This window comes from Eleutherodactylus coqui, chromosome 3 (genome assembly GCF_035609145.1).
Source record: "Eleutherodactylus coqui strain aEleCoq1 chromosome 3, aEleCoq1.hap1, whole genome shotgun sequence".
Lineage (NCBI taxonomy): Eukaryota > Metazoa > Chordata > Amphibia > Anura > Eleutherodactylidae > Eleutherodactylus > Eleutherodactylus coqui.
Window position 1 is genome coordinate 154,910,007 of NC_089839.1, and position 15,528 is coordinate 154,925,534.

General features: G+C 48.9%; 1 protein-coding gene across 1 annotated transcript; it reads left to right on the plus strand.

Annotated features, from left to right (window-relative positions):
- Window positions 1-6,013: 6,013 nt before the first annotated feature.
- LOC136621134 (mitochondrial ribosome and complex I assembly factor AltMIEF1) lies at window positions 6,014-15,146 on the plus strand. Its single transcript, XM_066596396.1, has 2 exons — window positions 6,014-6,103; window positions 14,889-15,146. Exon 2 carries the CDS (start codon window positions 14,934-14,936, stop codon window positions 15,144-15,146), a length of 213 nt encoding a protein of 70 aa, XP_066452493.1. The 5' UTR covers window positions 6,014-6,103; window positions 14,889-14,933.
- The last annotated feature ends 382 nt before the right edge of the window (window positions 15,147-15,528 follow it).

The window sequence follows — 15,528 nt, forward strand, 5'->3', positions numbered from 1 at the left end:
TGCTGCTTCAAAACCCATTGCACTTAGCCGTGGGTTTTGGAGCGGCTTGGCCGCATGCCTTTCCGTTGCGACTGGCACTTCCACAGAGGAGAGCGCGGCCGCAATGTAAAAAAAAATTGACATGCTGCAGCCGGGGAATCCCCGCTGCAGCGCTGGCTTCTGTCGGCTTTGCTGCAACGGATTGGCCGTCCCTTGTGGACGAGATTTTTGACAAATCTTGTCCACATGGGTGGCTAATCCCGAGATTAGCCGCTGCAGGTGGATTTGCCGCAGCAAAATTCCAGACAGAATTTCTGTGGAAAACTCGCCCTGTGTGAACCCAGCCTAAGAAAAAAAGAGGAAAGAAGGTGTTTCCACTACATCAAAACCAGGGACATACAAATGTAATAAGAAAAAATGCAAGTGTTGCCAACATATTAGATATGGTAGAAAATGCATTGAGATGGAGCAGAATGTGAAACCCATAGAGATAACACACAAATACAGACTAAGTTGTGAAAGTAGGTATATTATATATTTATGAAAATGCCCGTGTGGCAAGAACTATTTAGGCAGAACAAAAAATGCACTTAGATCCCGCATTGCTAATCATAAATTTAACATAAGAAGATATATTAAACATAGTGTATCCCGTCATTTTTTGGAATCCCATGATTGTCAGACAAAACATCTTACTGTTACGCTTTTGGAACATATCCAATCTGGGTCTATCAGTCAATAGAGGAAAATAGAGATGCTTTGGATCTATAGACTGAAAACCTTAACTCCATTGGGTTTGAATGAAGTGCTAGAGAAAATATAATTATTATTGTAATCTACATATAAAATTGGCGTCACAGAAAAAGGTAACTGGAATTTTACATTCCTACATCAATAATACGAATCAGTGATTGCAATCTGATACAATAATACAAGGGAAACAATAGAATCAGTTATATGTTCAAATTAATCTCTGGATATGAATTATGTTTATAAAAAAGAATCAATGAATAATGAATTATGATGTCAGTTAGGTCAGTCACTTAGGATCTCACCGATCAGATGATTCCCAGTACCAAGAACTGAATTCAATGGGAGCTGTGCCTGCACTACCCAACCAGACTGCTGCAATACCGACAACTCAATCCGATGCCTGTGTTGTCCGTACTGTTATTAGTATCAGGAATCAGCTGATTGGTAGGGAAACCGAGCGACAGACCACAGTTTGTCATTTATTGATGACATCTTGAGGATAGATCATCAATAGAAAAAATACCAAATGTGCCAGACGACCGCTTTACAACTGCCCATATGCCTTTTTTCAGTGGTCATTAAAGGGATTTCTGAGTTATGAAAGGCCACCATAAGGGTCCCCTATGGTGTAGAATAAAGGAGTTGATACTTACCTCTCCCTGCTGTTCCCCTGTCACCAGCTTTAGGTCTCTCTGCTGACATCCAGAATGATTGATCACCATGTCACAAGACAAAAATGATATGGTGGTTCAGTGAACAAGACATAGAAATTTGGGGTTCAGGGATAGGAAATTCCCCAGATCCACAGAGAACCTGTGGTCAATCCTCAAAAAGCGGGTAGACAAAGAAAATAATTCTGATAAACACAAGCACTGATCAGGCAAGAACAGGTTGCCATCAGTCCAAATTTGGCTTAGAAGCTGATATCCAACATACCAGGGAGAATTGCAGAAGTATTAAATAAAAGGTCAACACTTTTAATATGGAGTCTTTGCCTTAATTTCATGTATTCGTTAGTAAAGCCAGACAGAGGATGATACCACAGGGTGTGAGTGTTGCTCGCCTTTGGGATGCAGGGCAGCCCGCTGGATTAACCCTTTCCGATCCACTGTCTGACGTCTTCCTACATTCTAATTGAAGCTTCTATCGCTCCAATGTCAGAAGACGTCCAACAGGGTATTCTTACCGTCTATTGCCAGCCACCCCGCTGTCGGAGCCTCTCTAGCGCACACACAATGGCTTTAGCCAGAAGATGGCACTGTTGTATAACAGCAAAAAGAGAAAGCCCTTTAGGAAACCCTGAATCGAAAATTGGATTGGAAAGGGTTAAAATATAGCATCCTTAATAGGCTGTAAGCCTGCATGGTGCACTGCACATACCATGTGGCCTGCCACCCTATATATGTCCTCTTTTTGGCAAGAATAATACTAAGCAACCACCCCCTTCAATATGAGGCCTGTTTCGCACAGGCGACAAAATGGCGCGATTTTCTAGTAATGCAATAGAGAAAACGCTTGTATATGAAACCCATGCATTTCAATGGTTCCCTTCATATAAACGATGTTTTCACTGATGCTATGTGCGAGAAAGAAAATCATGGCATGCTCTATCTGTCTGCAATGGGCTATTTTTTATCGCCCATGTTTCCCTATGCAATCTCCTTGCTTATCGCATCGCAAAGCAAGAACTTGCGATTTTCGTGTTATGTGTTTTTATCATTAAAAAGTCCTATTGACCTTTGCAATAAAAAAATGTGCGATTTTATTCAGGTAGCAACGATGTGATGCGAAATTATTCTCAAAAAAAAATCATTGCTGATGCTCAAAAATCGCAGGAACAAAGCTGTGATATCGCTGTGATTATCTAACGGCGATATCGCGATATACCTGTGAAACTGGCCTAAAGGAAGGTGTGTGAGTGGTTGTTCATCAGTACCTTCACCTGTGCAATTGCCCTGCCACATAGCAGTTTGGCTGTCTGCCATGTTGAGGGCTGGGGTGTTTTTACCTGCCCTCCTCTATTTGTGTATCAGTATGTATACAGCCATTTTCTGTGATATTTTTTTTCGTCTGTTTATATTTATCTTTTCTGTAATTTTTATGTGTCAAAAAAAGTTTAAAATCTTATGAAATGCTTATAATTGTACTTCAGTAACCATAGAAACATCTGATCAATCTAAAAACACTGAAGAACACGGTGAAAACAAAAAATTGTGTCGGTGTCAAAAATTTTGGCCACAACTGTACTTATAAGTCTTAGATCGTCCTTAATAAAATAAAGTTAAAAAATGATACCGACATAATGTGGGGAAATGCCAAATGTTATTGTTTAGCTATTTTATGTGATATGACTATCTGAATTAGGGCTTTTGGACACGAGCGAGAATCTCACAGGAGTTTTATACGTTGCGAGATGCACAAAATCGCACGAATATGAACTCCATTCCATTGAATGGACCTAGTCACATGAGCGATGCTGTGCGGATAAAAATCGCAGCATGTTCTATCTTTTGACGTTCCGTTGGAATGCCTCGCCCATTGTTTTCAATGGGGTCTTAAAAGCCATTGCTAGGCATACCGTGTGATGTGCATGTGAGCACGATGTGAGGTTTCCCATTGAGATCACAATGCTGAAATTGGGGAACCCGGTGAGCATGAGACCGGCTCTCCGGACCTCCTGCTTCCTCACCCTTGAACCCCACAAGGTAGTTTTGGTCTCACACGTGCTGATAAGATTTACCCCTTAAGTGGAACCTAACATAAATACAATCAGTGAAAAATGAATTAGTGTGCACTTGATTTTTTTTTTGCTCCCGTTGACTTCAATGGGTGATTGCCGTCCATGAAAACAGACCAGACTCGGACACGCTGGGAGGGGTTTTTCTTCTTTTCTACAAGGACCACTGGTCTGTCTATAAAATAAATAAATAAATAGTTGGCACGTGTGACCGTCATTATTGACTTTTATAGGCCTGTTTGCTGTCCATGTGCTATCAGATACACAGACATGCTGCATCATCTCATCCAGGAAAATGGTGGTCAGGATGACGGAAGCTGGGGGAACCCCATTATGGTTAATGGGGTTCATTAGATTCCTTAGATCCTCACCACCGCCATAAAATCCTAATTGGGTCACATCAAAGTTCCCATGTTAAGTATAGTGGTAAGCGTCGTTATGGAGGTTCAAGCATTGTTAAACGACGGTCATAGTCTTGTAACGTCTCTCTCCCTCAACGTCACGAGACTATGAACGGCCCTGCTGGCTGAAGCGTCGGTGAGAGAGAGAAGTGTCAGAGAGACAAGAACACCGGTGAGAGACAGACAGAGAGAGAACCATACTCACACACACAAACACATAGAGAAGCGGCATGGAGAGAGAGGAAGAGAGAAGCGACATGGAGAGAGAGGTAGAGAGAAGCGACATGGAGAGAGAGGGAGACAGGAGCGGCTTAGAGGGGTGAGAGAGAGAAGCAGCATGGAGAGAGTGGAATAGGGGGAGAGAAGCGGCATAGGGAGAGAGAAGTGGCATAGAGAGAGAGGGAGAAAGAAGCAGCTTAGAGCGAGAGTGAAAAAGAAGTGGCATAGAGTAAGACAGAAGCGGTATAGAGTGAGAGAGAGAGAGAAGCAATATAGAGTAAGAGAGAAGCGGTATAGAGTGAGAGAGAGAGAGAAGCAATATAGAGTAAGAGAGAAGCGGTATAGAGTGAGGGAGAAGCAATATAGAGTGAGAGAGAAGCAATATAGAGTGAGAGAGAAGCAATATAGAGTGAGAGAGAAGCGGTATAGAGTGAGAGAGAAGCGGTATAGAGTGAGAGAGAAGCGGTATAGAGTGAGAGAGAAGCGGTATAGAGTGAGAGAGAAGCGGTATAGAGTGAGAGAGAAGCGGTATAGAGTGAGAGTGAGAGAGAAGCAATATAGAGTGAGAGTGAGAGAGAAGCAGTATAGAGTGAGAGTGAGAGAGAAGCAGTATAGAGTGAGAGTGAGAGAGAAGCAGTATAGAGTGAGAGAGAAGCAATATAGAGTGAGAGAGAAGCGATATAGAGTGAGAGTGGGAGAGAAGTGGTATAGAGTGTGAGTGAGAGAGAAGCGGTATAGAGTGAGAAAGAAGCGGTATAGAGTGAGAGTGAGAGAGAAGCAATATAGAGTGAGAGAGAAGCGGTATAGAGTGAGAGTGGGAGAGAAGCGGTATAGAGTGTGAGTGAGAGAGAAGCGGTATAGAGTGAGAGTGAGAGAGAAGCGGTATAGAGTGAGAGTGAGAGAGAAGCGGTATAGAGTGAGAGTGAGAGAGAGAAGCAGTATAGAGTGAGAGTGAGAGAGAAGCAATATAGAGTGAGAGAGAAGCGGTATAGAGTGAGAGTGGGAGAGAAGCGGTATAGAGTGTGAGTGAGAGAGAAGCGGTATAGAGTGAGAGTGAGAGAGAAGCGGTATAGAGTGAGAGTGAGAGAGAGAAGCAGTATAGAGTGAGAGTGAGAGAGAAGCGATATAGAGTGAGAGTGGGAGAGAAGTGGTATAGAGTGAAAGGGTAAACAGATATACGCTGCCCCTCTCTGCAGGGGGAGGTGGCGGGACGGGGTGGGAACTAGTGCACTGAGCTCCCGCCTCCTCTCCACCCCTCACCACTGTTTGCGATGGGAGTGGGCGGGACAGAGGCAGAACTTATTTCCAACCCCATCCCGCCCCTCCCATTGCAAGCAGCAGAGAGGGGGCGGGAGCTCAGTGCACTGCTCCCACCCCATCCTGCCTCCTCCCCTTGCAGGGAGTGGCAGCGTATATCGGCCGGGCGTGAAAACCCGACCAATATATGCCCATCTGAATATACGCCCTAAACGTCATATCACCAGAATCGTGCTGACCTCGAGAATATTATCATATTATTTATTTTGTACACTGAATGTCATAAAAATGAAATCTCAAAAAACAAATGGCAGAATTTTTTTTTCCCCCAATCCCCCTAAAGGATAAAAGTCCTGCAATACATTGTATGTACCCATAAAGGATACCATTAGATAATACAACTTGGCCCATAAAAACAAGCCCTTATATGGCTATGATGATGGAAAAATTAAGAAATCATGGCTTCTGGAATACGAGGGTGAAAAAAACCGCAAAAACTAGTTGGGCATTAAGGCACAAACAGACTCGGTCACTAAGGGGTTAAGTGCTTGTAGGACTCTCACCCGCCGGTGGTGGCGCTGTATATCACTACATTTTCCACTAAGCTTTCCGCCACACCTCCAGCTGGCCGGGACTCCGTCCCATCATGCACCGCGGTAGTGACGGTCTGTGCCTCTCCTCTATGTTCTGTGTAGCCGGAAGTGTGTGACCTCCCCCGATACCGGAAGTGCCGACATAATACCGGCGACCCTGAGAGGTAACTGACCGCCGCACGGCTGACCCCCCTTAGCTAGCGGGACTCCGCTGTGTCTGTCCTTCCCCCGTCCAGCTCACGTGGTGACGTCCCGTCCATCCCTGGCAGCTCGTCCATTAGCGTCACCTGTGAGAGGAGGGAGAATAAACATGGTGGCTGTTTCCTCATATCTGCTGTAGCACGTGCTGCAGTCTATTGTTCGCTGTTATCAGCCTCCTCCAGCTGCCTGGGGTTGGGTGGTATGAGGCAGGAGCTGCCCCTGGGGTCTGCATGTACACAGCTGTCTACAGACAGGACTGCGGGAGCCTTTGGTGATGCCTGCAAACGTTCTGCCCGTTAGCGGTATAGCGTATTGCACTCATTAAGGTGGCTGCAGTGGCAGATGATTGGCAGTGGGACGAGAAGTCGCTGACAGGATCGCTCATCTCCGTGCGGGATGCATTTGGTGGCACTGCAACTCCTGGTTACATCGGGAGACGCCGCCAACAAGTAACCACATAAAAGAGCGGCCAGCTGGTTGGTGTAGTCCGTCACATGACCCCGCCCGTCTGTCCGCGCCGCAATACAGCTCCCACTTTGGATCTGGACAACAGAAGTACTACAAATACCGTATTGGCTGTACCTGTGTCCGTCCGTCCGTCACGCTCAGAGTCATCGTCCCAAAGTAGTGCAGTACGTTGTGCTGTTTTATCTGAGATGTCAGGCCGGGTCTGCAGCAGAACAGAAGTCTAACATGGCCTGTAGTCCGCAGCGCTTGTGTGCCCGCCTGCACTCAGTATCACACTGTCTGTTAATGTCCTCCATGTCCCCCTCCCCCGAAGAATGAGGCTACTGTCGGGCTTACACCGCTGGATTCCCGGAGGGCAGCAGCGGACTCCGTCTGTGAGCCCGGCCGGTCACCCTGTGTACGGCGCACTACTGTACTGCATACGACCACGGAGGCTCGTAGGCGGTCAGGCACAGTACAGGTTTTATTGTTTGTATTCCCCAGTCTATCGCTTAGCGATGACACGGATACTCGCCGCCCGTACGCACTGCTAATTGCATATGGGCTGCGGGTCGGTCACCTATATTGACATATATGGAGGCCATCTGTGTGGAATCCGCCATAAAATTGATTTTTCTTCTGCTCATGGAATACGCAATCCGTATCCGAAAATGTAAAGGAAACATCGGAAGTACATGCGTTTCAAGGCCCGCAGATTACTGCAGATAGACTGCGAAATCTGCAATTCACATCCAGTCATGTGAGACCGGCCTAAGCCGATATACATCAGAGTCCGGCCTCTGAGTTGCCTTGGGCTTAAAACTAAATGTAAAAATACACTTCTGATCTGTTAGGGGGCGGGCGGCGGCAGATGAGCGTCGTGGCCCGCCTGCTGTTAGAGGGCGGGCAGTGGCAGATGAGCGTCGTGGCCCGCCTGCTGTTAGAGGGCGGCAGATGAGCGTCGTGGCCCGCCTGCTGTTAGAGGGCGGGCAGTGGCAGATGAGCGTCGTGGCCCGCCTGCTGTTAGAGGGCGGGCAGTGGCAGATGAGCGTCGTGGCCCGCCTGCTGTTAGAGGGCGGGCAGTGGCAGATGAGCGGCGTGGCCCGCCTGCTGTTAGAGGGCGGGCGGAGGCAGATGAGCGTCGTGGTCCGCCTGCTGTTAGAGGGCGGCAGATAAGCGTCGTGGCCCGCCTGCTGTTAGAGGGCGGCAGATGAGCGTCGTGGCCCGCCTGCTGTTAGAGGGCGGCCGGCCTCTAGTGAGCGTTGTGGCCCGTCTGTACAATATGCCATCATTTACGATTATCATTTATTTGAAAGCTCCATTAATGCAGTTGTCGGACTCCAAATATTTAATCAGCTAGCCTCAGGACAGGTCATCAGAAACTGATTGGCGGGGTCTTGCCATTCTGGACCCCCCATCGGTCAACTATTTGCCAGGCTGCGGTCATGGTGTGTGGAGCAGGAAGCAGATACCTCCGTGCATTGTTACATGGTATTGCACTTCAGTGGAAACTATCTGCAATACCATGCCGAGCGTACTGAGCGGCTTCCTGTTCTATAGAGGGTGGCAGATGAGCGTCGTGGCCTGCCTGCTGTTAGAGGGCAGCCGGCGGCAGAGAACGTCGTGGCCTGCCTGCTGTTAGAGGGCGGGCGGAGGCAGATGAGCATCGTGGCCTGCCTGCTGTTAGAGGGCGGGCGGAGGCAGATGAGCGTCGTGGCGTGCCTGCTGTTAGAGGGCGGCCAGCGGCAGATGAGCGTCGTGGCGTGCCTGCTGTTAGAGGGCGGCAGATGAGCGTCGTGGCGTGCCTGCTGTTAGAGGGCGGCAGATGAGCGTCGTGGCGTGCCTGCTGTTAGAGGGCAGCCGGCGGCAGAGAACGTCGTGGCCTGCCTGCTGTTAGAGGGCGGGCGGAGGCAGATGAGCATCGTGGCCTGCCTGCTGTTAGAGGGCGGGCGGAGGCAGATGAGCGTCGTGGCGTGCCTGCTGTTAGAGGGCGGCCAGCGGCAGATGAGCGTCGTGGCGTGCCTGCTGTTAGAGGGCGGCAGATGAGCGTCGTGGCGTGCCTGCTGTTAGAGGGCGGCAGATGAGCGTCGTGGCGTGCCTGCTGTTAGAGGGCGGCAGATGAGCGTCGTGGCGTGCCTGCTGTTAGAGGGCGGCAGATGAGCGTCGTGGCCCGCCTGCTGTTAGAGGGCGGCAGATGAGCGTCGTGGCCCGCCTGCTGTTAGAGGGCGGCAGATGAGCGTCGTGGCCCGCCTGCTGTTAGAGGGCGGCAGATGAGCGTCGTGGCCCGCCTGCTGTTAGAGGGCGGCCGGCCTCTAGTGAGCGTTGTGGCCCGTCTGTACAATATGCCATCATTTACGATTATCATTTATTTGAAAGCTCCATTAATGCAGTTGTCGGACTCCAAATATTTAATCAGCTAGCCTCAGGACAGGTCATCAGAAACTGATTGGCGGGGTCTTGCCATTCTGGACCCCCCATCGGTCAACTATTTGCCAGGCTGCGGTCATGGTGTGTGGAGCAGGAAGCAGATACCTCCGTGCATTGTTACATGGTATTGCACTTCAGTGGAAACTATCTGCAATACCATGCCGAGCGTACTGAGCGGCTTCCTGTTCTATAGAGGGTGGCAGATGAGCGTCGTGGCCTGCCTGCTGTTAGAGGGCAGCCGGCGGCAGAGAACGTCGTGGCCTGCCTGCTGTTAGAGGGCGGGCGGAGGCAGATGAGCATCGTGGCCTGCCTGCTGTTAGAGGGCGGGCGGAGGCAGATGAGCGTCGTGGCGTGCCTGCTGTTAGAGGTCGGCCAGCGGCAGATGAGCGTCGTGGCGTGCCTGCTGTTAGAGGGCGGCAGATGAGCGTCGTGGCGTGCCTGCTGTTAGAGGGCGGCAGATGAGCGTCGTGGCGTGCCTGCTGTTAGAGGGCGGCAGATGAGCGTCGTGGCGTGCCTGCTGTTAGAGGGCAGCCGGCGGCAGAGAACGTCGTGGCCTGCCTGCTGTTAGAGGGCGGGCGGAGGCAGATGAGCATCGTGGCCTGCCTGCTGTTAGAGGGCGGGCGGAGGCAGATGAGCGTCGTGGCGTGCCTGCTGTTAGAGGGCGGCCAGCGGCAGATGAGCGTCGTGGCGTGCCTGCTGTTAGAGGGCGGCAGATGAGCGTCGTGGCGTGCCTGCTGTTAGAGGGCGGCAGATGAGCGTCGTGGCGTGCCTGCTGTTAGAGGGCGGCAGATGAGCGTCGTGGCCCGCCTGCTGTTAGAGGGCGGCAGATGAGCGTCGTGGCCCGCCTGCTGTTAGAGGGCGGCAGATGAGCGTCGTGGCCCGCCTGCTGTTAGAGGGCGGCCGGCCTCTAGTGAGCGTTGTGGCCCGTCTGAACGATATGCCATCATTTACGATTATCATTTATTTGAAAGCTCCATTAATGCAGTTGTCGGACTCCAAATATTTAATCAGCTAGCCTCAGGACAGGTCATCAGAAACTGATTGGCGGGGTCTTGCCATTCTGGACCCCCCATCGGTCAACTATTTGCCAGGCTGCGGTCATGGTGTGTGGAGCAGGAAGCAGATACCTCCGTGCATTGTTACATGGTATTGCACTTCAGTGGAAACTATCTGCAATACCATGCCGAGCGTACTGAGCGGCTTCCTGTTCTATATGCTGTGACAGCGGCCCAACAGCTAGTCTGCAGGCCTACCAAGTTGCAGACCCCTGCTGATCAGCTGTCGAAGATCTATCCTGGTGAAAGCTGGAAAACCCCTTAAATTTCAGTTTACTGTACATATGCACTGTGGTAGGAACCCCCTTATAAAGCATCTGGACAACCTTGTACATGTGTACTATGCAGGGAGGGAATGTCTGCGTGAAGCGGGGCAACCGCTGATACAATGCGGGGAGGGGATGTCTGCGTGAAGCGGGGCAACCGCTGATACAATGCGGGGAGGGGATGTCTGCGTGAAGTGGGGCCGCCACTGATGCAATGCAGGGAGCAGATGTCTGCGTCAAGCTGCAGATACTGCAAAGAAAATTGCAGCATTTGCTGCAGCAGAACATTGGATGAAATGGAAACAGATCTTATCTGCTACGCATGTCACCTGCCCAGAAACTGACTTCCCTAGCGACGGTGCCGGAAAAACACATATATAAAAAAAAAATTTCTTACTTTTGTAATTCTAATAAACCAATAAAGTGGATTGTTGGCAACAACAGCTTAAGGCCTCATGTCCACGGGGAAAATCGGGCCCGCTACGGATTCTACATGTAGAATCCGTAGCGGGTCCCTCCTGCCCCGCGGACATGAGCGCTGAAAATCAGAATAAATGAGAATAAACTCACCTCCCATCCGCTCTGTTTCTTCTCTGCGTCGCGGCCGGATCTCCTTTTTCGGCGGATGAATTCGTCACGCCGGCGGCACGTCGCCGGCACGTCGTCGACGTGCCGCGCGCATGCGCCGGGCACATCCGCCAAGCCGAAGCAAGGGAGATGCGGCCGTGAGGAAGAGAAGACCTTCCCGGTCCGCTGCGGGTGAGTAAATGCTTTTAAATTCCTATTTTAGGTCTCCCGCGGATCCGGACGGCTTCCATAGGCTTCAATAGAAGCCCGCGGGAGCCGTCCCCGCGGGAGACCCGCACGAAAATGGAGCATGGTCCAGATTTTTTCATGCTCCATTTTTTTTAAAATCCCTTTTATTGACGATCCGCGGGTATTTATCTACCCATGGGTGGTCAATGCATCCCTATGGGGTGCGGATCCGCGTGCAGGTAATCCGCTGCGGATCCTAAATCATATTTTCCCCGTGGACATGAGGCCTAAAGCGATCCTCGAAACCTGGAGAAACAAAGATGGCTGAAACTTATCGTTAACTACTGATGCTACTAATACACAGTGTACAAGACACCACATGCTGCTCTGATTGGTCAGTGTTGTCATATACTAGTGCATCTGGTAGTCGGGGAAGCGGTGCCGCCACTTGAGTGATCCTGTCCTTGATTCTGCACGTTCTATTTTTTGGCGTTCCCTCGGAACGCATCGCCTATTGTCTTCAGTGGGACCTTAAAGACATTGCATGGCGCTTGCAGGCCGTATAATTTATACACAAGTGTGATGTGATGTTTCCCATTGAACTTGATGAGAAAAATTTGCGATCCTCTGGCACACGTGAAGCGCGTACCTGGGGTATTTTTGAATGAAAAACACCTTGTATCCATCTATGAAACACACGTTGGCAAACACCATATCGGTGGAGATTCTCGGCCCGATATCATGCACATGTGTCAATTTAGCCGTACAGCCTGTAAAACACGGACCAAATATGGAGCTGATATGCGCTCGTCTGGAATCGGCATGAAATGGAATTTCCCATCAAAGTCACAGCGTATTACTAGGGTATGCTATAGTTGGTTGAGGTAGACCGATGACTTACAGGAATCCTGAGTGATTGCTGCCAGGAAGTACATTTTTTCCCTTAAATATGAAAAATTGGCTTCTACCTCATTGGGGTCTTTTCTGTTCTTCTGGATCAACATTGGGGTAATAGGATGAACTGGATGGACATATGTCACTTTTTTGGCCTAACATACTGTTACAATGACTAGCTAATATTTCAGTATTAAATAGTTTTCTTTAGAGATGAGTGAGCACCCAAATCCTCGGGTCCGCGTTATTCGATTCAAGCTTTTCGTAAATTCGAGAGCTCAACTCGAGTAACAAACCCCATTGACTACAATGGGAGACTCGAGCATTCTTGTATGTGGGACGCCGGGTCCCGAACTTTTTTTCCTTGGTCCTCTCCCTCTCCCAGACAAAAAATTTGACATTGACGTGCGCTGAGGAGCCAAAAACTGGGGCGGGGTCGAACACGGCTTGATGCTCGTTCGAGTAACGAGCACCATCGAGTACGCTAATACTCGAACAAGCATCAAGCTCGGCAGAGTATGTTCGCTCAACTCTAGTCTTCTTCCTTCCCAGGAGTACAGCCCATTTAATTGCTCTGTTGGTCTCATGTGAAGATCAAGCAATTGTATGTTTACGTCACAAACCATATATTGAGAGCAAGTCCTGGGTGGCGGGTAAAGGGTATGGACCGAACGGGACACTGATAGGAAGTGTATTCTATAGTTGTGCTGCTGAACAGGACACACGTTGTGCTCCCCATCTATACAGCGTCTGGCTGAAGGTGCTGCCTATTTTTCTCTTGTTGGGCAATCCATTAACTTTATAAAGGAGCGAAATGTAAGGCTGCAACATTTCTGGCTTCAGTCCGCTCACTCACGACATTGCAGGAACATGTCACATATCTGTGTTCTGATTAGGTACCATTGACGTGTACATTTTTGCACCTATGCATTTATCTCTATGTTCCATTAGGCCATCAAACCAGAAATTGCTTATAGGGATTACTCATAGGGATGCAGAGTGCAGATGGTTAAAATGAAAAAAAAACTTCTAATAACACATAAAGTGATAAATCTGACTTTCTGTAAATATAGAATACCTTTACAGGAATACTTCTTTGTATTCCCACATGAATAAAACCCGTGCAATAAAGTTATTGGGACGTCAAAAAGGCCAAATTTTGGTACAGGTAGAAAAATAGTGGCCTTTTGACAGTTTATGTGGCCTCTGCCACTTTTTCAAAATGCGGGTTGGCTCTAGTGTTGGGGGGTGTGACCGTATGACCCATCAGATTTACTTGTAGCCAGAGTAGGCTTCAGTATGGCGCATGGAGGTGCTGCCAGATGTATTAAGGGGCTGCTGCTCTTAATGTATTGTACTTACACTGGCACGAACTTAGGCCGCCTGCAGACGAGCGGGTCGGATCCGGCGGCGAGGATTCTCGCCGCGGGACCTGACCCCAGCGCCTGCAGGGAGGAGCGCGTACTTACCTGCGCCCGGCGGCCCCGGCTCTTTCATGTGCCGGCAGCCGGCGCATGCGTAGGCCGGAGCCGGCGGCCGGGTGAGTGACATTTCTGTGCGGGGCTCTGTGAGCCCCGCACAGAAATAGGACATGCCGCGGTTTGTTTGCCGTGCGAGATTTCACGCGGCCAAACCGCGGCTGTCTGCATAGGAGTGCGTATTGTAATGCACTCCTATGCAGGCTTTCAGTGGCGGAAATCCCGCGGATTTCCGCCCGTGTGCAGGCGGCCTTAGACTGGTATATGAATCAACGGGCTTAGTAAATATGCTCCATTGTGTTAATTAAAGTAAACAAGAAAGATTAGAAAACAATGTCCTAATTGCTTTCTGTGTACATTCCGCTATGTAACAAAAACACCCTAAAATATAACCACCTGTATGACCCCCAACATGATGCCTAAAAAGCCCACAACTATAACACCAGGCCTTCAATAGCTACATAGACATAAAGGTAAAGTTATGGCTGAGGCAGCAGTCTCCTTTGCTGCAGCGGTCACATGTTAAGAGGGACCTGGGAGGTATCAGAATGAGAGCAATGGGCTTTGGTTAGGCAAGTGTGACTTTTTATTTTACTCTATTCTGAAAATAATAATTGTTGGACAATTCCTTTAAGGCCAGAATTGGCTTCATCTTTAAACTGTATATTTTGGATAATGAATTGAGAAATGTTGAATCTCTTTATTTGGTATTAAAAATAACCAGGGGATGAACAAAAATCTGGAAACGCCGTACGAAATGCATGCCTAAAACTCGGTCTCTACATGTCTTATTGAAATATGATTCATAATCCTATCCAACTTAAGTGGAGGTAATGTGACACAGAAGTGAACATCTGCCAGAGCAACAAGGTTCAGGGGTTTGAGCCACTCAGCTGCTGTTACCAACTGGGTCCTAAAACCACCCAGAGCAGGGCAAGAGGTGAAGTAAACACAAATTTGGTGGAAAAGTTTTCAGCCAAGCAAGGGTCAAAAGGGCAGCTCAGTGCTAATGATTAAAATCACATGCATTTCTTAGGGGTTTCCATATTTTTGTCCACCCCCTGTAGTGTAGACTAGTGTGCATGTGAGGAATTAAAATTGTGTAACCTTAGGGTGGTTTAATGTATGTATCGGAACCTCCAGCGGAAAGTTCTGTCACAGATCCAGCTAGAAATACTGAAAGAAAAAGTGTTGTGTCCCAAAATCAGGCAGCTGGCCGGAAAGCAGGCGGACCCCATTATAGTCAAAGTGGTCTGACCAGCGCTGTTCGGTTCTGTCCAAACGCGAAACCATCTGACCATGAGGATTCCCCTTTCCTGCTCCCCAAACAGAATGGGAAAGCAGAATCCCCAGTGCGGGAGGGAAGTGCCTTATTTGTATAAATCTTTCTGCACATTTTCACTTGTAACATTTGTCTTTTCTCAGTGTCCGTAGACTGGCTGGGCCGACTCTTCTCTGTCCTCACCTGCCATGGCAGGCTGGTCTCGTCAGGCAGTTTTGACTCTGTACCGTGCCCTCCTTCGCCAAGGGCGCAAACTAGAGTTCACCGATCGTGACTACTACGCTTCTTATGTACGCAGAGAATTTCGAAAAAATCAGAGCCTTACAAAGGAAGAAGACAAAAAGAGACAGCTGGAAAAAGGACAGTTCTTCTTGAGGACCAAACTGGGGGGGTTGGTGTAAAACGCACCGTCCTCTTGCCCATATTCTGCTTTCATCTGCAGGTAACCGTTCTGGATATTTCTGTACACTAAGCGGTTGTTGTCATGTTTGCTGGACGCAGTAGAGCATGTCCGTTACACAACCCATGTGACGGGTTATTGTTTACTAAGGGTTGGCTTCTTTCACCTAGTTTAGCAAGTCATGTAATAATAAACCTTTTGTACAAGAAGGCTCTTCTGATAACTGCAGTATTTTTGGTGCGGGTTCTGTGGCAAAATCTGCATCAGAATCCTTGCCATTTAAACATTCAATTAATTGCTATGGAAATTCGTGTCACAGTGTCATACGACGTGGATTTTTATATGGTCGAATTTTGAAATCCGCATCGCAGACCAAAAAGAAC